The following is a 15459-nucleotide window of genomic DNA, read 5'->3' as shown; positions in this document are numbered from 1 at the left end:
TTTGGTTGTCTCCCCACCATGGAGATGAGAGGGAAAAAAAATAGGCCATGTTTGCATGAATTTGTTGGAGAACTTTGCAAAGGAAAAGATAATTTGAACCAACCCTAGTCAACTATTATTAAGAGACCTTCAATGTATAATGATATCCTTTTAAATTCACCATTTTTTGTTTCATTTTCCTTTGAATCATGTAAAGAAAAATTTTCAACAGAAATGTTTTTCTTGCAAACATAAAGGGCCTAAATTATATTTCCACCCTCTTTCCCAGCATTTCCACCCCACTTTGTTTGTTTTTTTCTTGAAAGGTGCTTTATGTGCAAGAGAACACACCAAAAAGAGGGGGAAATACAATTACTTTGGAAGAAGACAAAACAACAGGGGTGGAATTTCAGCACTTATTGGGGTTTGTTAAATTCAGCCGAGCCGAGCCGAGCCGAGCCATATGGGCCGATATTTCACCACTTAAACGGAAACTTGGGTACGGGAAAAAATTAATACCGGAATTGGACATGGGGCCTTCGATTTAGCGGAATGAGAATGGAAAGAAGAAAAACCCTAATTTCTCTCCTTTGTCCCCGCGCATTAAGTGGGCCCCACAGTTTGTTTTTGTCCTCTTTTGCGCCATCAGAGGGTTTGCTCTCTTTGAAAATCTGCCGAGTCAGCGTCTCTAAATGGGACCCACACAACACTCCCAACAAAATTCGGTTCTTTGGAGATGGACTCGAATTCTCTCCCATCCACCAATGCAAACCCTAAAACCTGAAGCAAAAATTCTCCTTTCCCATTCCATGGTCAGAAAAGACACTCCACCACGTAAAAAAATATCCCAAAAATGAAATTAATACCATTAAAAATGACCACATAAAGAAAAACATTACTATAATAATATTGCTAAAATATATTAATAAACAACACCTCCCTCTCTCTCTCTCTCTCTCTCTCTCACACACACACTCACACACACACACATATACACACTACCATATGGTGAACCAATACAAAAAAACTCATTGAAAACTATCTCAAACATTCCTTGCACTAGAAGAGAGCCAAAGCAAAGGAATTGATAGTCTTGAGGCAGATCAGCACGAGTTTCCATGGATACTGCTCAATGGCCACAGGTAATTGGGTATGAAATCTGCTTACTGGTTTTTTGAACAGTAAAATTAGGTATTTTTCAAGATATTGAGCTAATTTTGAAAGGTTCTTTCTGGGTCTTGTGGTTCTATGAAGCTTTTGTGAGTTTTTTGATCTGGGTCCTCTTAGATCTTCAAAATAGTGCACTCCATGCCTTTGCTTTTGTTTAAAGATCGTCATTGAATTCCAAAAGGAATTACTTTTTATTTTATTTTTTGCCTATGTGATAAAAGGAAGAAATAGATTAATTATCTTGTTCTTGTTGTCAATATTATCTGTTTTTGGTTGTATGATCATGGAATTTCTTTTTCATTCTTTGTACTTCTTGTTTTAATAATCTTGAAGTTTCTGTGTGTTTGTGTGTTGGGGGTGTTTTTCTTTTTCTATGTTTTTGTTATTTGGGTTTTCAGGAAATTGGACTAGTGAAACCCATGGAGGAGATGGTCTCTACCACATGCTCTAGGCCACTAATAGAGAGGAGAACAAGGCCTCAGAAAGAACAGGCTTTGAATTGCCCTAGGTGCCATTCCACCAACACCAAGTTTTGTTACTACAACAACTACAGTCTCACTCAACCAAGATACTTTTGCAAGACATGTAGAAGGTATTGGACAGAAGGAGGATCTCTAAGGAATGTGCCAGTGGGAGGAGGTTCAAGGAAGAACAAAAGATCATCATCTTCATCATCAGCCCCAGTTTCATCTTCTTCCAAAAAGTTACCTGATCTCATCCCTCAAAACTCCTCACACTCCCCTTCTCAAAACCCTAAAATCCATGAAGGGCAGGACCTAAATCTTTCATTCCAAACCACCCAAGATTACCACAATATGTCTGAATTTGTTGAATTACCCAACATGGAAAACAACCCTTCATCTATAACTTCTTCTCTTTCAGCTATGGAGCTTCTGAGGAGTGGAACTGGTGCTAGGGGTTTGAATTCTTTCATGCCGATGCCGATCCCTGGTCCGAATTCAGTGTACCCATCTGGGTTTGGTTTGCATGAATTTAGGCCATCACTTAATTTTCCACTGGAGGGGCTTGGTGGTGCATATGGAAATGTTCAAGGGGTTCAGGAAGGTGGTGGAAGGCTGTTGTTTCCTTTTGAGGATTTGAAGCAGGTCTCAAACACTGATTTTGAGCAGAATAGGGGACAAGGAGAACCCTCTGGGTATTGGAATAGGATGTTAGGTGGGGGATCATGGTAGAATAAGAAGAAGAACATGCTGGTGCTTTCGCTTTCTCTCATGGTGGGTGACTTGTCTGGACTTGTTCAGAACTAACAAATAGGATACATGGACTTTTTTTGTTTCTTTTTTTTAATTATTGTGAACATTTGAAGCTTATTTTAGGTTGGCTTCAAAAGGGTGTCATGATAAAGTGGAGTTTAGCTGTGTAAGGGGGGGGAAGAAAAAGAGGTCATGAAAGCCCGGATTTTTTGCAAGGGCAACATGTAGAAGAAGCCTATTTCTTGGACTGCACCATGGCCTAATTCATGAATTTCTATCTCCAAAAAGAGAAAGGTACTCAAGCGTTAAATGTTTTGGTGGGTTTGGAAATAATGTCAAGAGCTTGTGCAATGTGGAAAGTTTGTATGGACAACATACTTGTTTATGTCTTTCTTTATTACGATTAAACAAACATGGGATTGAGTGGGATTGGTTGTCATTCTTCCTTTTAAGTAGGCTGTAATGATGGCTTGAATTCTTTTGAGCTCTTTTTTTTTCAGGCAGGTCTGAAATGTCAGGTTTCATTTGCACCATTTAGAAGATTCTTCCAGGCATGGAAGCACATTCATGAAGAAGAAGATCAAGACAAAATAACTAGGTAAGCACCATCATCCAGAGGTTCTTCACACGACATAATGTTTAGGCCACTTTGGAAGAGTTAATGCAGACATTATTATAACAAAAAAGTGCATCTCTTCCCAACCCTTCTGATTTTATATTTCATGGGGTTGAGAACCAAAAGATTCAAAACCAAGGGAACAGATTGTATTGAAAACAAATTCACCTGCTCAACCAAAAGCTTACCTAATGATTTCTATATCAGCTCCTCCATTCCATTTCCATGTATGGTCTAGCATTTCTTCCAACCCCCCCAACTTTCCCTTTTAAAACTGGCAAAGCTGTGTCTTTGGCAGAGAGAGGCCCCACAAAAACATTCCCTTCGGCATGAGTGCTGAGGAATAATATCACTGATTTCAACACTAGCTGACCCAAATATAGACCCTCCATTTATTTTATTTTCTTCTTTCTCATCTTGGTTTTCTTTCCTGTTTGGCATTTGAGTTTCTATATGCTTAAAAGATGTGGGTGCACCATTTTCTTGGGTTGACTGCCTGGTAATGATTTGAATCTTCCATCTCTTTCCTTCTAATTTTCAACTCTTGACACCTTAAAATGCTTATAACTGACATAACTACATTTTTCACCTCCCTTGAAAGCCACGAACATTTAACCATCCTATTCCATCTCTTACAAAATCTTGTGACCTAACTTAGGCATTGGAATCATTCTACTTCCTGCCACCTTGACTTGGAATCTGTTGTTCTTTTTGTATTTTCCCTTTCGTTATTGGGTAGTAGATTGATCTTCTCGATCGCCGGGCTGATCCCTCGGTTCCTTATTCTTTAATCTAATTCGTTTTCATTCAAAAAGAAAAAAGAAAAAAGAAAACTCAGGGTGCGTTGGGCAACGATTCGCCGTCTCATTTTTTCCGTGTAGAGAAAGAGAACGGAGTTGTTCCAGATCTCAGCAAAACGGTGCAAGAGAATGAGTTTTTGTCTGATTTTTCGAAGCCACGAAGATTTGATTCGAGCGATTCTCATTCTCCTGTTTCCCCCATTTTGTTCACTATTCCGGCAGGAGAATGAGAATCGTCCCAAAAGGCACCCTTAATATTCGAACGCTCTTCTTGGCAATCAAGTAGAACAAATGTAAGCCATCCTAAAAAAAGCCAGGACCAAGCTTTTCCAAAGCAAGTCAGACATTATGAATTGCAGCCAAGTCTCCCAATCTCTCATGAAATGTAGGATCAACATTTGAAATGCGCAAGTATAGGATTTCTAGATTAACTATTATCAACATACCCCTATGTTGAAAAATCCCTGCTAACAAACACCTAGTTAATCAAACTCTACTCAACCAATGGCTGCTGACTGTTACCTTAACTTGTGTGTAAAGTGAAGATCGCTGGGGTTGAAGATGAGGTGCGCAAAAAGGAGATTAGGAGATAGTTTGGGTGCAAGTCTGTATAATAGAACTCAGTGTTCTCTTAAGGTGGTGTGGATTTTCAATTTGTCAGAATAAAACTGATTTTTATGTGATTCTCAGGGATATACACTCACATAGTTCTTGTTTATACACATGCCAAAGGTGCCTAATGCACATGCCATGAATTTGATAGGGTACTCATGTACAAATTGATTTTTGTACAAAATAATATATATAAATATAATTTTAGAAATCTGTACGTAGATGTCTGCCATATGTGTCTGGGATTTGTCACATGATAATCTTCACCAATGGCCATGATAAGATCATGGATTTCCGATCGAAGGCCCATGAACGCAAGATCCAACATATTACATAAAGCATATGGGTTGACCATTTTAGCCACTCGTCATATATATGCCAAGTCCTACGTCCAATAATCATACTTGCACTTTGAACTAGATGACCTATATGCAGTTGCAATGATTTTTTCTCTTGAAATTATGGTTTTGCTTACCCTTTAGTTACAGCAAAAATAGAGGAACCCATGAAGGGGCTCTTCAAGCAGCTACCTTAATAGCAAATTACATTGCTAGAAGTGAAAACAAGCTTTCTTAGTGCAAATGTAAAATACCAAAAAACGCTTAAATGAGTCTTTAGAAAACTAAACCAAAATAACTATGGCTTGGGAAATTCTTTTTAAAATTTAAAAGGGTCTTTGGGTGCCCCCAGATTTGGTTCTTCCTATCTAATTTGCAAACAAGATTATTTTATTTCCTAATCTAATTTCTTATGAAAAATTAAGGGCTCTTTTGGAAGCTATTAACCTCTCATTTCTTGAACTATTAGAACCATTATTTCATTATTTTCAAATAATCACAGTTACCTTAAAAACTATTTGCATATTAGATCATGGAAAACGGGGAGTGGATAGTGACCAAAATACCTAACTTCTGGGTTAATAATTTTATAAAAAAAAATGCAAAAAGTAGGGATATTTTGGTCATTTTATTGGACGCATGATTTAGCCTCCATGATTAAGCCCTCATCTCTTGTCTTTTGGTACAAAGACCTACTACATTCACGGGAAGGATCGTGATCTTCCGCTCCAAGAAAGCAACAATAAAAGGATAAGGAATACAACGGGCCTACAAAAGATTAACCGTTTCCCCTCTTTCTCATCCAAGATTAAACACTTCTCTTCATAAGATAAAATACTCACACTCAACCATTCACCACAATAGTAAATCCCTCTCTCTCTCTCTCTCTCTCTCTCTCTCTCTCTCTCTCTCTCTCTCTCTCTCTCTCTCTCTACCCACGACTAGTGAGACTCCTTACCTATCTCCTAATCAAGACCTTCTTATAACCATGTGGAAACAAGATACATATCCAACAGAATCCATCACCCCGTTAGCTCACAAACTAGCTCCTCTAACCAACATAAACACCATCATCTCTAACTAACCATTGCTCTTTTCAGGTTAAGTTGTCAAGATTCGCACATATATGAGCCAGTCTTTTGTGAGCTACATGATTTCAAAGCCAAGATTACATAGCCAATACAAATGGGCTGGAGCTATGCATCTGACGCCAAAGGCCTTTTTTTTTTAAATGGCTAGACACCAAGGGCCCGCTCGTTTAATCGGTTGTCATAATAGGTTTCCGACTCACAATCGATCAGTTGTCATGATCTTAAACGAGCAGGCCCTAAGGCTGTGGGAACATAGCTAGCTTTCTTTATATATGTTTCAATTTCCCTTTAATCGATTCTCTATTCCTTTTTGGCCAATTCCACTCTGGCTTTGTCGTCAACCAACTTGAAAGAATAAGTATCCTAAGTGAATCCCGAAAGAACATGTGGAATCAAGTTTCTTAACTCTTTGCCTAGAGTCAATGGTTCAAAACTTTTTGTAAGAACATGGATCTACACACGTGAATTGGTGTTGCCCATTGGAGAGAGAGAGAGAGAGAGAGCTTTACAATGTGCTCAGTGCATCTGCATAGTACACGCAATTGTGTGTGTGAGGGTCATGTTGACTTTCAGATTGATAAAAGTATCTTTCCTTGCAAATTTTCCGCCAATAACACTTTTTATACTAACTAGAAATTCAATCTACCTTAACCTCTGGTTACAATGTCACAATTATTACGCTTCTACTCCATTAGATGATCCCAACCATTTTGCTTTATGGCTCGTGAATGGACAATTAAAAATGAATAATGGAATAGTACACACTAAGCACCAAATTGCCACAAATTGGAGGGTTAGGATCAGCCAATGATGCGAAAATTGCAGCCTATTGGACGATCCCAAATACCCAATTCATTTGTAAGTGGATAGTTAGAACAAAGCATGCCTCCTGTTTTAATAGTTTTCCAACAGCCACATCAACTGATGGTTTGGATCATCCAATGGTGCACTTTTGCACCGGCCTGTTTGTGGTATTGTCCAACCAGTGATTGGTTCTCATCAAAGCATACAGGTAGAAAGTTAAAGGTGGAGGAATTTGGGTGGAATACAATATTTAATTTCTTTTACTAGGCTAATTATTGATAAGTATCTCTAACACTAGGAAAAACCCACATATGACGAAGATTTTTTTGTTGCGGTCGGAACAAGCAAAAGCCCCGATCCTATTGACATAGTAACTGGAAGTGGAACGAAAGGTCACTTTTGAGAACCGGAGAGGATAGCCTAATAAAAATGGATTGTTACAATAAATGTTTGCCTTGATTTGAATTCTGTGAGTCCAAACAAAGCTTGAACTTCTCTATTTGAACAAGCTTTATCATCGTATTTACAGGATTTTTGTATTGCTAATCTTCTTCAAAGAAATGATGCTCTCCGATGGGATTTCACGAATGAAATGATATCTGAAATTGATATACTTGGTCCTCATATGATATAATTGTTCCTCACATGGGTCTATATGCCCAAGTCACCAACTAGCCCTTTCAACCATACAACTTCCATCCATCCATCAGTCAATGCCATGTACTATGCTTCTGGACTGTCGACTATAGTCATCATGTAGCTCGTGTTGTGAGTCACAACACGCACAACAAATATGTCGCCCCTAGTGGACCTACTCGTATTCAGGTCCCCAAAATGTATAATCCATAAATCTGACACATGAAATTGCTATTTAAGCAGGGTAGAGGTAGCGGTAGTGGAAGCACTGATGCCAATTGATGTTCAGCACAGTAAAACCCTTGGGGACTGGAATGTCCCGTACCCTTGCAAGAGGCGAGGGGCCAGCTGGAGAAAAAAAATGATTCGACGCCGAATCAGGGCACTCCGTCCAAACCCTTTTATCTTCCCCTGATCTCTTGATATAACGAGACTGAATCGTGTCTAATAGCCTGGCTAGCTGGTCCGTCTCCCTCTCAAAGAAATTCCTTCTGAAAACTTCCATGATATTCTCTCCCTTCCCCAAACAAAACAATCCTTCACAAAGGCATCCTTCTGAGAGGACACTGCTTATAAAGATAAGAAATTCACTTTTAAGGGAGCATCTAATCACATGCTTTCCCTTGGGTGTAAATCAAACAAGTTCCCAGGTTTAATTTTTGTGAAGGTATTTCATCTCCTCACACCTATGGTTGTTACCGCTAACCACGTCTTTACTTCAACTGCTTCCTAAAATGTTGAAGGTTCTTTCATTCTTTCTTTCTTTTTTCTTTTTTTGAGAAAAGGGTGTCGATGTTATTCATTAGATATTAGATGAACATCCATACAAACTAGGGCTGCAACTCGAGCCAGGTAAAACCCGACCCGCATCGACCCGACCCGAAAATAGCCTGGGTCGGGTTCAGGTTTCATGGGTTTCGGGTCGAGCCGGGTTCAGCTTTCAAAAGCCCGCATGAATCTCGGGTCGAGCCGGGTTTGAAGGGGCCCGACCCGACCCGACCCGAGTTACATAAGTTATAGTATGTAAATTTTTTTCTATTGTTAGTTAAAAGTTAAAGGGATAATTACATTTACACCCCCTCTAGTTTCTGACACATCCACTTCGACCCCTATAGTTTAAAACGTGACAAATACACCCTTGTAGTTTCAATTTGTTTAAGGTGGGCCCCCTCAGCTGAAGGTTCGTCCATAGATTGAAGGGTTAGGATGATCCGATGGAGCTGATTTTTTGGGCACACCCTATCTATGTCAAGACCCATCAAATGAACGCTTTGGATCATCCAAACAATGTGGGCCCACATTATTTGGATGATTTTTTGGTAGTGTTTGGATTCGGGTAGGGGCCCACATTATTTGGATGATCCAAAGCGTTCATTTGATGGGTCCTGACATAGATATGGTGTGCCCAAAAAATCAGCTCCATCGGATCATCCTAACCCTTCAATCTATGGACGAACCTTCAGCTGAGGGGGCAAACCTTAAACAAATTGAAACTACAGGGGTGTATTTGTCATGTTTTAAACTATAGGGGTGGAAGTGGATGTGTCAGAAACTAGAGGGGGTGTAAATGTAATTATCCCAAAGTTAAAAGTGAAAACCCACGCACCCACTGTTACTGTATGTGAGTGTAATTTCTGCTTCTATGAGTTGAGTTGATTCAAGTGTTTGATTCAGCATTGTTTGATTGTAATTACAACATTGTTTGATTACAGCATTGTTTGATTCAAGTGTGATGTGAGTGTAATTACATCATTGTTTGATTCAAGTGTAATGTGAGTGTAATTTCTGCTTCTATGAGTTGAGTTGCCTTGCCAAACAAGAATTTTCCTTAAAAATTTGCGTCAACGTGAAAAAACCCGACCTGACCCGAACCGACCCGAGATTTATCATGGGTAGGGCCGGGTTTGGGAATCGTGGGTTTTCCGAAAAAAAACCCGACCCGACCCGACCCGAGATATTTCTCGGGTAGGGTTGGGTTCTCCAAAACCCGACCCGCCCGATCCGAGTTGCAGCCCTAATACAAACATCGGGGACAAGGTGCATATTTAGACCACTTTATCTGTTAATCCAGACCATAGAAAGAAATGAGAACTTGTTACCATGTCGCAGCTAACCCGATTAACCTACCAACTTAGAGTGGAATCACCACCTACCAACTTAGAGTGGAACCACCGTATTGGGACCATGGCACAACAGTCAACTTCGCCTTGAGACCCCGAGCTAAGCAGTCAGTATTAGTGATCCTGAACCTTTATGAATTGTCACTCCACTCCTTCCTTTGCAAGCCAATCAACATAATCATTGGTGGACCTTCATTCTGTGGGTTCTTCATTCTCTATAGGCAAAGCATATGCTACCATAACTTCAAAGTCATATCCAATAGGTGGGCCTAGTTGCTCTCTTGGGTGTATCGTATTTTTGTTGTTGATGCACCTGCTCAATTATCTCAATCGAGATAGTTTCTAATGTTTCCCCCAACTAGGAGTACCATACTCACCTCTATTGAGACCATCGATACTATCATCTCCCTTTTCATCACTTTGCTTCCTTATCAATTATGAACTTGGGTGATTTAAGATATATTTTTGTGCTGTAAGGTCTAATTTACCATCCTTAACATAAATATACACAGGACAACAACAAAATTTAAGGCTAGAATAATCAATAGATTGACTGGGTCCAGATGCATAACTTCTCAAATTTCTTCTTCAAAAATTTAGTATAATTGTTACCACTCAATCACTTAAACTTCTTCCCAATCTACCTCAGACATAGTTTTCCATTGAATGGATGTGATGACTGATGAAGACATTTTGGTCTTCTAGGTATATATCCAGACCTTCCTCAATAAGTAATCTACAAGCAACTTAAAATATCTAGTGGGACTCTATAGATCGTCAAACGTATCATCATTGCAATACTCAGATGAACTGAACTTTACCCTATATTTCTTCCCATCCACACAGTGCTCACAGTAGTATAGCTTCTCAATCTTGTCTCTGTAAGCCAAATCCCACTTGCTAAGCCTAGTTAAATGTTGCTCATCCATGTGGCCCGTACACATATAGCATGGCCTTGTCGAATCAACATTAGGATCCTCTAACAAAGAAATAATTAATTTCTTCATATATAACCGTTTTTCCTAACAATGCATGAAGATTTCCAACCTTTCCCTTGAAAGATGCGGAAAACCCCAGACATCCTCCACAATCTTCATACCTTCAATCGTGTACCTGCACCTGTTTGAGACTAAGTACCCAAAGAGATGAGACTCTTCTTTAGACCTAGAACATGCAGAATTTTTATCAACATGCTCACAACCCTATGACATTCTAATTTTAATTATCTTGAGTTTCTCATCAAGATGCTACTACCAATAAGTATCTTATATACCATTAAAAAAAAACCAACAAGTATCTTATATAGGTGGCTAATCAATCCTTACTTGGACACATAATAGGACTAACCTGAATCAGGAGCCTACTCATTTCCAAAACCAATTTCCAAGCAATGCTTTACCGACGTATCTCAAAAAAAAAAAGCATCTTTTCATTGAAAAAAGCATCCTTTCCTTTTTCTTTTTTCTTGTCATGTACTTGATCAAGTCACTGAGTGTCCTATGTAGGTAATGGTTCTCAACTAGCTTCAATATCAGGAACGAAGAGAAGAAGAGAGAAGCATCGTTATCTTGTCATTTGCACCACCCCACTAAAAGTTTCTTTGAATTTGTTCAATTCTTAATTACACTTATTGGACATCTAAGACGGGAGAGGTGGTATATGGGAATGTTAGCTAGCACTGCCTTAATTAAAGTAATTTTTACCCCAAGCGAAACAAGTTTTCACTTCCAAGTCAAGTCTCATGTCCACCCTCTCCACAATAGGTTCCCAAGCCCTCTTCTTGGGTCAACCAATTCCAAGAGGAAGACCTAGATATGTGGTAGGGAACTCGTCTACAGCTCTTCTTCCAAGTGAATACCTAGCAATTTTGATTTACTGAAATTGGATCTTTCACTTGAACCTTGTGTTTAAACTTGAACCTTGCAAACATCTTCAACTTGAACATTGCGTTTTAAGCTTCTACAACCATCACAAAACCCAACCAAAACTCAGACACTAATTTATTGTGAATTGTCGATATAGGGTTAGATGCAAATGCAAGAATTGAGGGAAACTAAACACAAAACACAAACAAGAACACGAGTTGGTTCTCCCTTTCCGCAAATACATGTAAAAATTTCCACCATATGTGAAGATACAAAATACAGGATACCCTAAAGGTTTAAGAACAATATCTTATATAGAATGCAAACCTTGATCATGGTACAATAGTTTCACCCAACTACCCAAGCATATAAACTACGTAATTTTCCCATAACAAAAATATCCTTGTTTTGTTCTTTTGAGCCACTCGGGCCCACATGAAACTGATCGATTCTAGAGTAACTCCGCCAAGTTTGACAATTTTGGGACTTCAAACTCCATCAAACATGAGATATCCAATCACTCCCATTAGTAAACTAATAATGAAAGACCTGATTTGGATATCTTCATCTCCCATTAGTCAACTATTTCATATTCATATTCCTCCACTCGCTCCCATTCGAGGACCTTATGATGACAAACAAGGGATATGCCCATGCCATGTCAATAATGTCCCACTCATACCCAAAGGTCATGTTTGACATGGGGATAGCTATCCCTTGTTTGCTAGTTCCTTGGTCGGAGGGAAGGGAGGAGAGAGGGTGCATAGGGTTTGGGGGAGAGAAGGGACGGAGACCAACAGTCAGTGTGGTTAAGATAAGGGAAGGGAATTTTAGAATCTCAACTATGGGCTGAGAGGAGGGGAGACTGATATAGGACTAGAGGTACAGGGAAACTGGAAGTTGCAGAGATCTGGATACTTGAGGCGCTTGTGGTTCGTCAGGAGATTCCCTCGGTGGCATTCGAAGGGGAACTCACTCGTACAGCAGGGAGACGGAGACAGCTTCTGAGTAATGTCAAGAGGGAGACTGAAGAGGAAGCTCAACTATGTGATTGATGGCATCAAGTTTCCAAGCGAATTGTGAGTCGCAAGGACTCAATCGACAGAGAGGATCAATTTCAGACAATCATCTCAAGCAGGACAGACCAAATCAGATCCTTAATAGTCCATTTGGATTGAAAAGAAAAAGATCTATTCTTTAGGATGTAAGGGACGACGAAATCAGATACTTAATAGTCCGTTTGGATTTAAAAGAAAAAAGATATATTCTGCTGAATGTAAGGAAGAACAATTACATATGCAGACAAACAGTGGCATATAATGTAATAGCAGCAGAAATCCTCCACAGGGGAGAATTGATGATACCTGTAGAAAGACAAATGTGATACACTTAATTGTTATATGTAACAATGATTACTTGTGATGTACTTCAAGTAAATTATCATTTATCAAATGCCAGTACCCTTTAAGTTCTCAGATGAGGCTTCTGTACATGGATAACAATGTCTAGATGCTTTTACAGAGAAAACAGAGTATCTTTTCTTACAGCCACTCACTGATCTGCATTGATTCCCAAAATTCTGACCTTATGCATGTTAGGGAACTTGGCAACTACCAGCACAAACACGGCAAGTGTGTTAAGAAAGAGCATTGGATGCTGGTAATCAGTTGTGTGGGAGGCTATCAAGTTCCTGCCAAAGAACAGAGAAAAATTATGTTACATGCAATTAAGAAATAACTGGGAAACAAATCGGAGGCATCACATTAGAACTGTGCTGTTGAAATAAAACCACTTGACACCACATGTTCCTCACTTGCACAATGAAGGAAAAACATTCCAATAGAATGCATTACATCCAACCTATCAATTGTCAATCAGTTACATTTATAAATGTCTCGAATCTAGATACGTGTTCAATGTAAGACGTGCATATAAGAGAGTATCAAATCCCAAACCTTATGTCAACGCAGGTTCCTTGCATGAGAAGTCGAAGAATTGAAAAATAAAACAATCCAATGGAACTTAATATATCCGAACTTGTGATTGTCAATAGGTTATGCTTACAACATCTAGATACCTACTCATGAACTTCAATTCCTTTTCTTGAATCTAACCCAATGTGAAATACACTTCAACGAGAGCAGCAAATCCCAAACTGTTTACCCATATATGGCATATCGTTCAAAGGAATTGAAAAACAAATCCAATGGAAAGTAATATAACTTATCTTGGGATTGTCACTAGGTTATGCTTACAACGTCTGGATACCTGCTCATGTCCTTCAATTCCTTTTCTTCAATCTAACACAATGTGAAATGTGCTTAAAAGATAGAAGCAAATCCCAAACCTTTTAACCATATATTTGACATATGGTTCTCAAGACAAATTTTCCACCACTTTTCCGATTCTAGAGAAGAAAATAGTAAGATCTCTCTCTCTCTCTCTCTCTCTCTCTCTATATATATATATATATATATATATATATATATATATATATATATATATATATATTCTCTCTCTCTCTCTCTCTCTATATATATATATATATATAGAAAACGGTTCCTACACATATGTGTAGATAAGTTATCTACACACTAGCTTAAAATACAGTGTGGGCCACATTATTTGGGTGATCCAAACCATTCATTTTTAAGAACCTCACATAGATAGGGTGTCCACAAAAAATCAGTTCCATAGGACCATCCTAACCATTCGAACTGTAGAGGCAAAAAATGGACTAATTTGTGAAGGTTTAAAGACATCCATTTTACCTCCACAAATCGTAGGGTTGGGATGATCCTATGGATCTGATTTTTTGTAGACACCCTATCTATGTGAGGGCCTTTAAAATGGATGGCTTGGATCACCCAAACAATGTGGGCCCCCACTGTATTTTAAGCTAGTGTGTAGAGAACTCTCTAGACATATGTGTAGGAACCGTTTTCTCATATATATATATATATATATATATAGAGAGAGAGAGAGAGAGAGGAAAGTGTCCCTAGTCTCTCCCCTAGATAAGCTTATCTACTCCTCCCTTTAAAAAAACACAGTGGGCCCACGCTGTTTGGATGATCCAAAGCATTCATTTGATAGGTTCTAACATAGATAGGGTGTGCCCAAAAAATCAGCACCAAAGGGTCATCCTAGAACTTCATTTTGTTGGGCACACCGTGTCCAAAATGGACGCATATAAACGTGGACGTTTATATGTGTCCATTCTGGGTACCACAAGGCACCACAAAACGAAGTTCTAGGATGACCCTTTGGTGCTGATTTTTTGGGCACACCCTATCTATGTTAGGACCTATCAAATGAATGCTTTGGATCATCCAAACAGCGTGGGCCCACTGTGTTTTTTTAAAGGGAGGAGTAGATAAGCTTATCTAGGGGAGAGACTAGAGACACTTTCCTCATATATATATATATATATATATATATATATATATATATATATATATATATATATATATATATATATATATATATATATATATCGGAAAAGTGACCGTACTCGGTCGAGTAGATAAGCTTATCTACTCGGCCGAGCTAAAAACAATGGGGGCCCACATTGTTTGGGTGATCCAAACCATTCATTTGAAAGGCCCTTACCTATATAGGGTGTCCACAAAAAATCAGATCTATAGGATCATCCTAACCCATCCAAATGTGGAGGGCAAAATGGGGGAAAATGGACAGGCACAGTTTGTCCACAAATCTGCCCACACGCACAGATATTTTTTTGATACACGCACATATATATATATATATATATATATATATATATATATATATATATATATATATGAGAAAACGGTTCCTACACATATGTGTAGATAAGTTATCTACACACTAGCTTAAAATACAGTGGGGGCCACATTATTTGGGTGATCCAAACCATTCATTTTTAAGGCCCTCACATAGATAGGGTGTCCACAAAAAATCAGATCCATAGGATCATCCTAACCATTCGAACTGTGGAGGCAAAAAATGGACTAATTTGTTAAGGTTTAAGAGACATCCATTTTACCTCCACAAATCGTAGGGTTGGGATGATCCTATGGATCTGATTTTTTGTAGACACCCTATGTGTGTGAGGGCCTTTAAAATGGATGGCTTGGATCACCCAAACAATGTGGGCCCCCACTGTATTTTAAGCTAGTGTGTAGAGAACTCTCTACACATAGAACCGTTCTCTCTCTCTCTCTCTCTCT

General features: G+C 38.9%; 1 protein-coding gene across 2 annotated transcripts; it reads left to right on the top strand.

The window, feature by feature from the left end:
* The first annotated feature begins 763 nt into the window (after positions 1 to 763).
* On the top strand, positions 764 to 2539 carry LOC143888105 (dof zinc finger protein 1-like). Of its 2 annotated transcripts, XM_077392407.1 has the most exons (3): positions 769 to 1121; positions 1548 to 2384; positions 2487 to 2539. In XM_077392407.1, exons 1-2 carry the CDS (start codon positions 1098 to 1100, stop codon positions 2340 to 2342), a joined length of 819 nt encoding a protein of 272 aa, XP_077248522.1. In that variant the 5' UTR covers positions 769 to 1097; the 3' UTR covers positions 2343 to 2384; positions 2487 to 2539. The 2 variants fall into 2 exon arrangements, with proteins under 2 accessions (XP_077248523.1, XP_077248522.1); XM_077392408.1 differs by having other exon boundaries at positions 764 to 1129; positions 1548 to 2539.
* The last annotated feature ends 12920 nt before the right edge of the window (positions 2540 to 15459 follow it).

This window comes from Tasmannia lanceolata, unplaced genomic scaffold (genome assembly GCF_043159265.1).
Source record: "Tasmannia lanceolata isolate RefF3 unplaced genomic scaffold, GAP_Taslan_0.1 ptg000012l, whole genome shotgun sequence".
NCBI lineage: Eukaryota > Viridiplantae > Streptophyta > Magnoliopsida > Canellales > Winteraceae > Tasmannia > Tasmannia lanceolata.
The sequence above is the reverse complement of the archived record's forward strand: the minus strand, read 5'-3'. Positions and strand labels throughout refer to the sequence as shown.

What these genes read in the sequence shown, in the direction of transcription:
- LOC143888105 (XM_077392407.1), top strand. Translation starts at nt 1,098, where the DNA reads ATGGATACTGCTCAATGGCCACAG. An exon ending in ATACTGCTCAATGGCCACAG is followed by an intron (nt 1,122 to 1,547) that starts GTAATTGGGTAT and finishes TTGGGTTTTCAG; the next exon opens with GAAATTGGACTAGTGAAACC.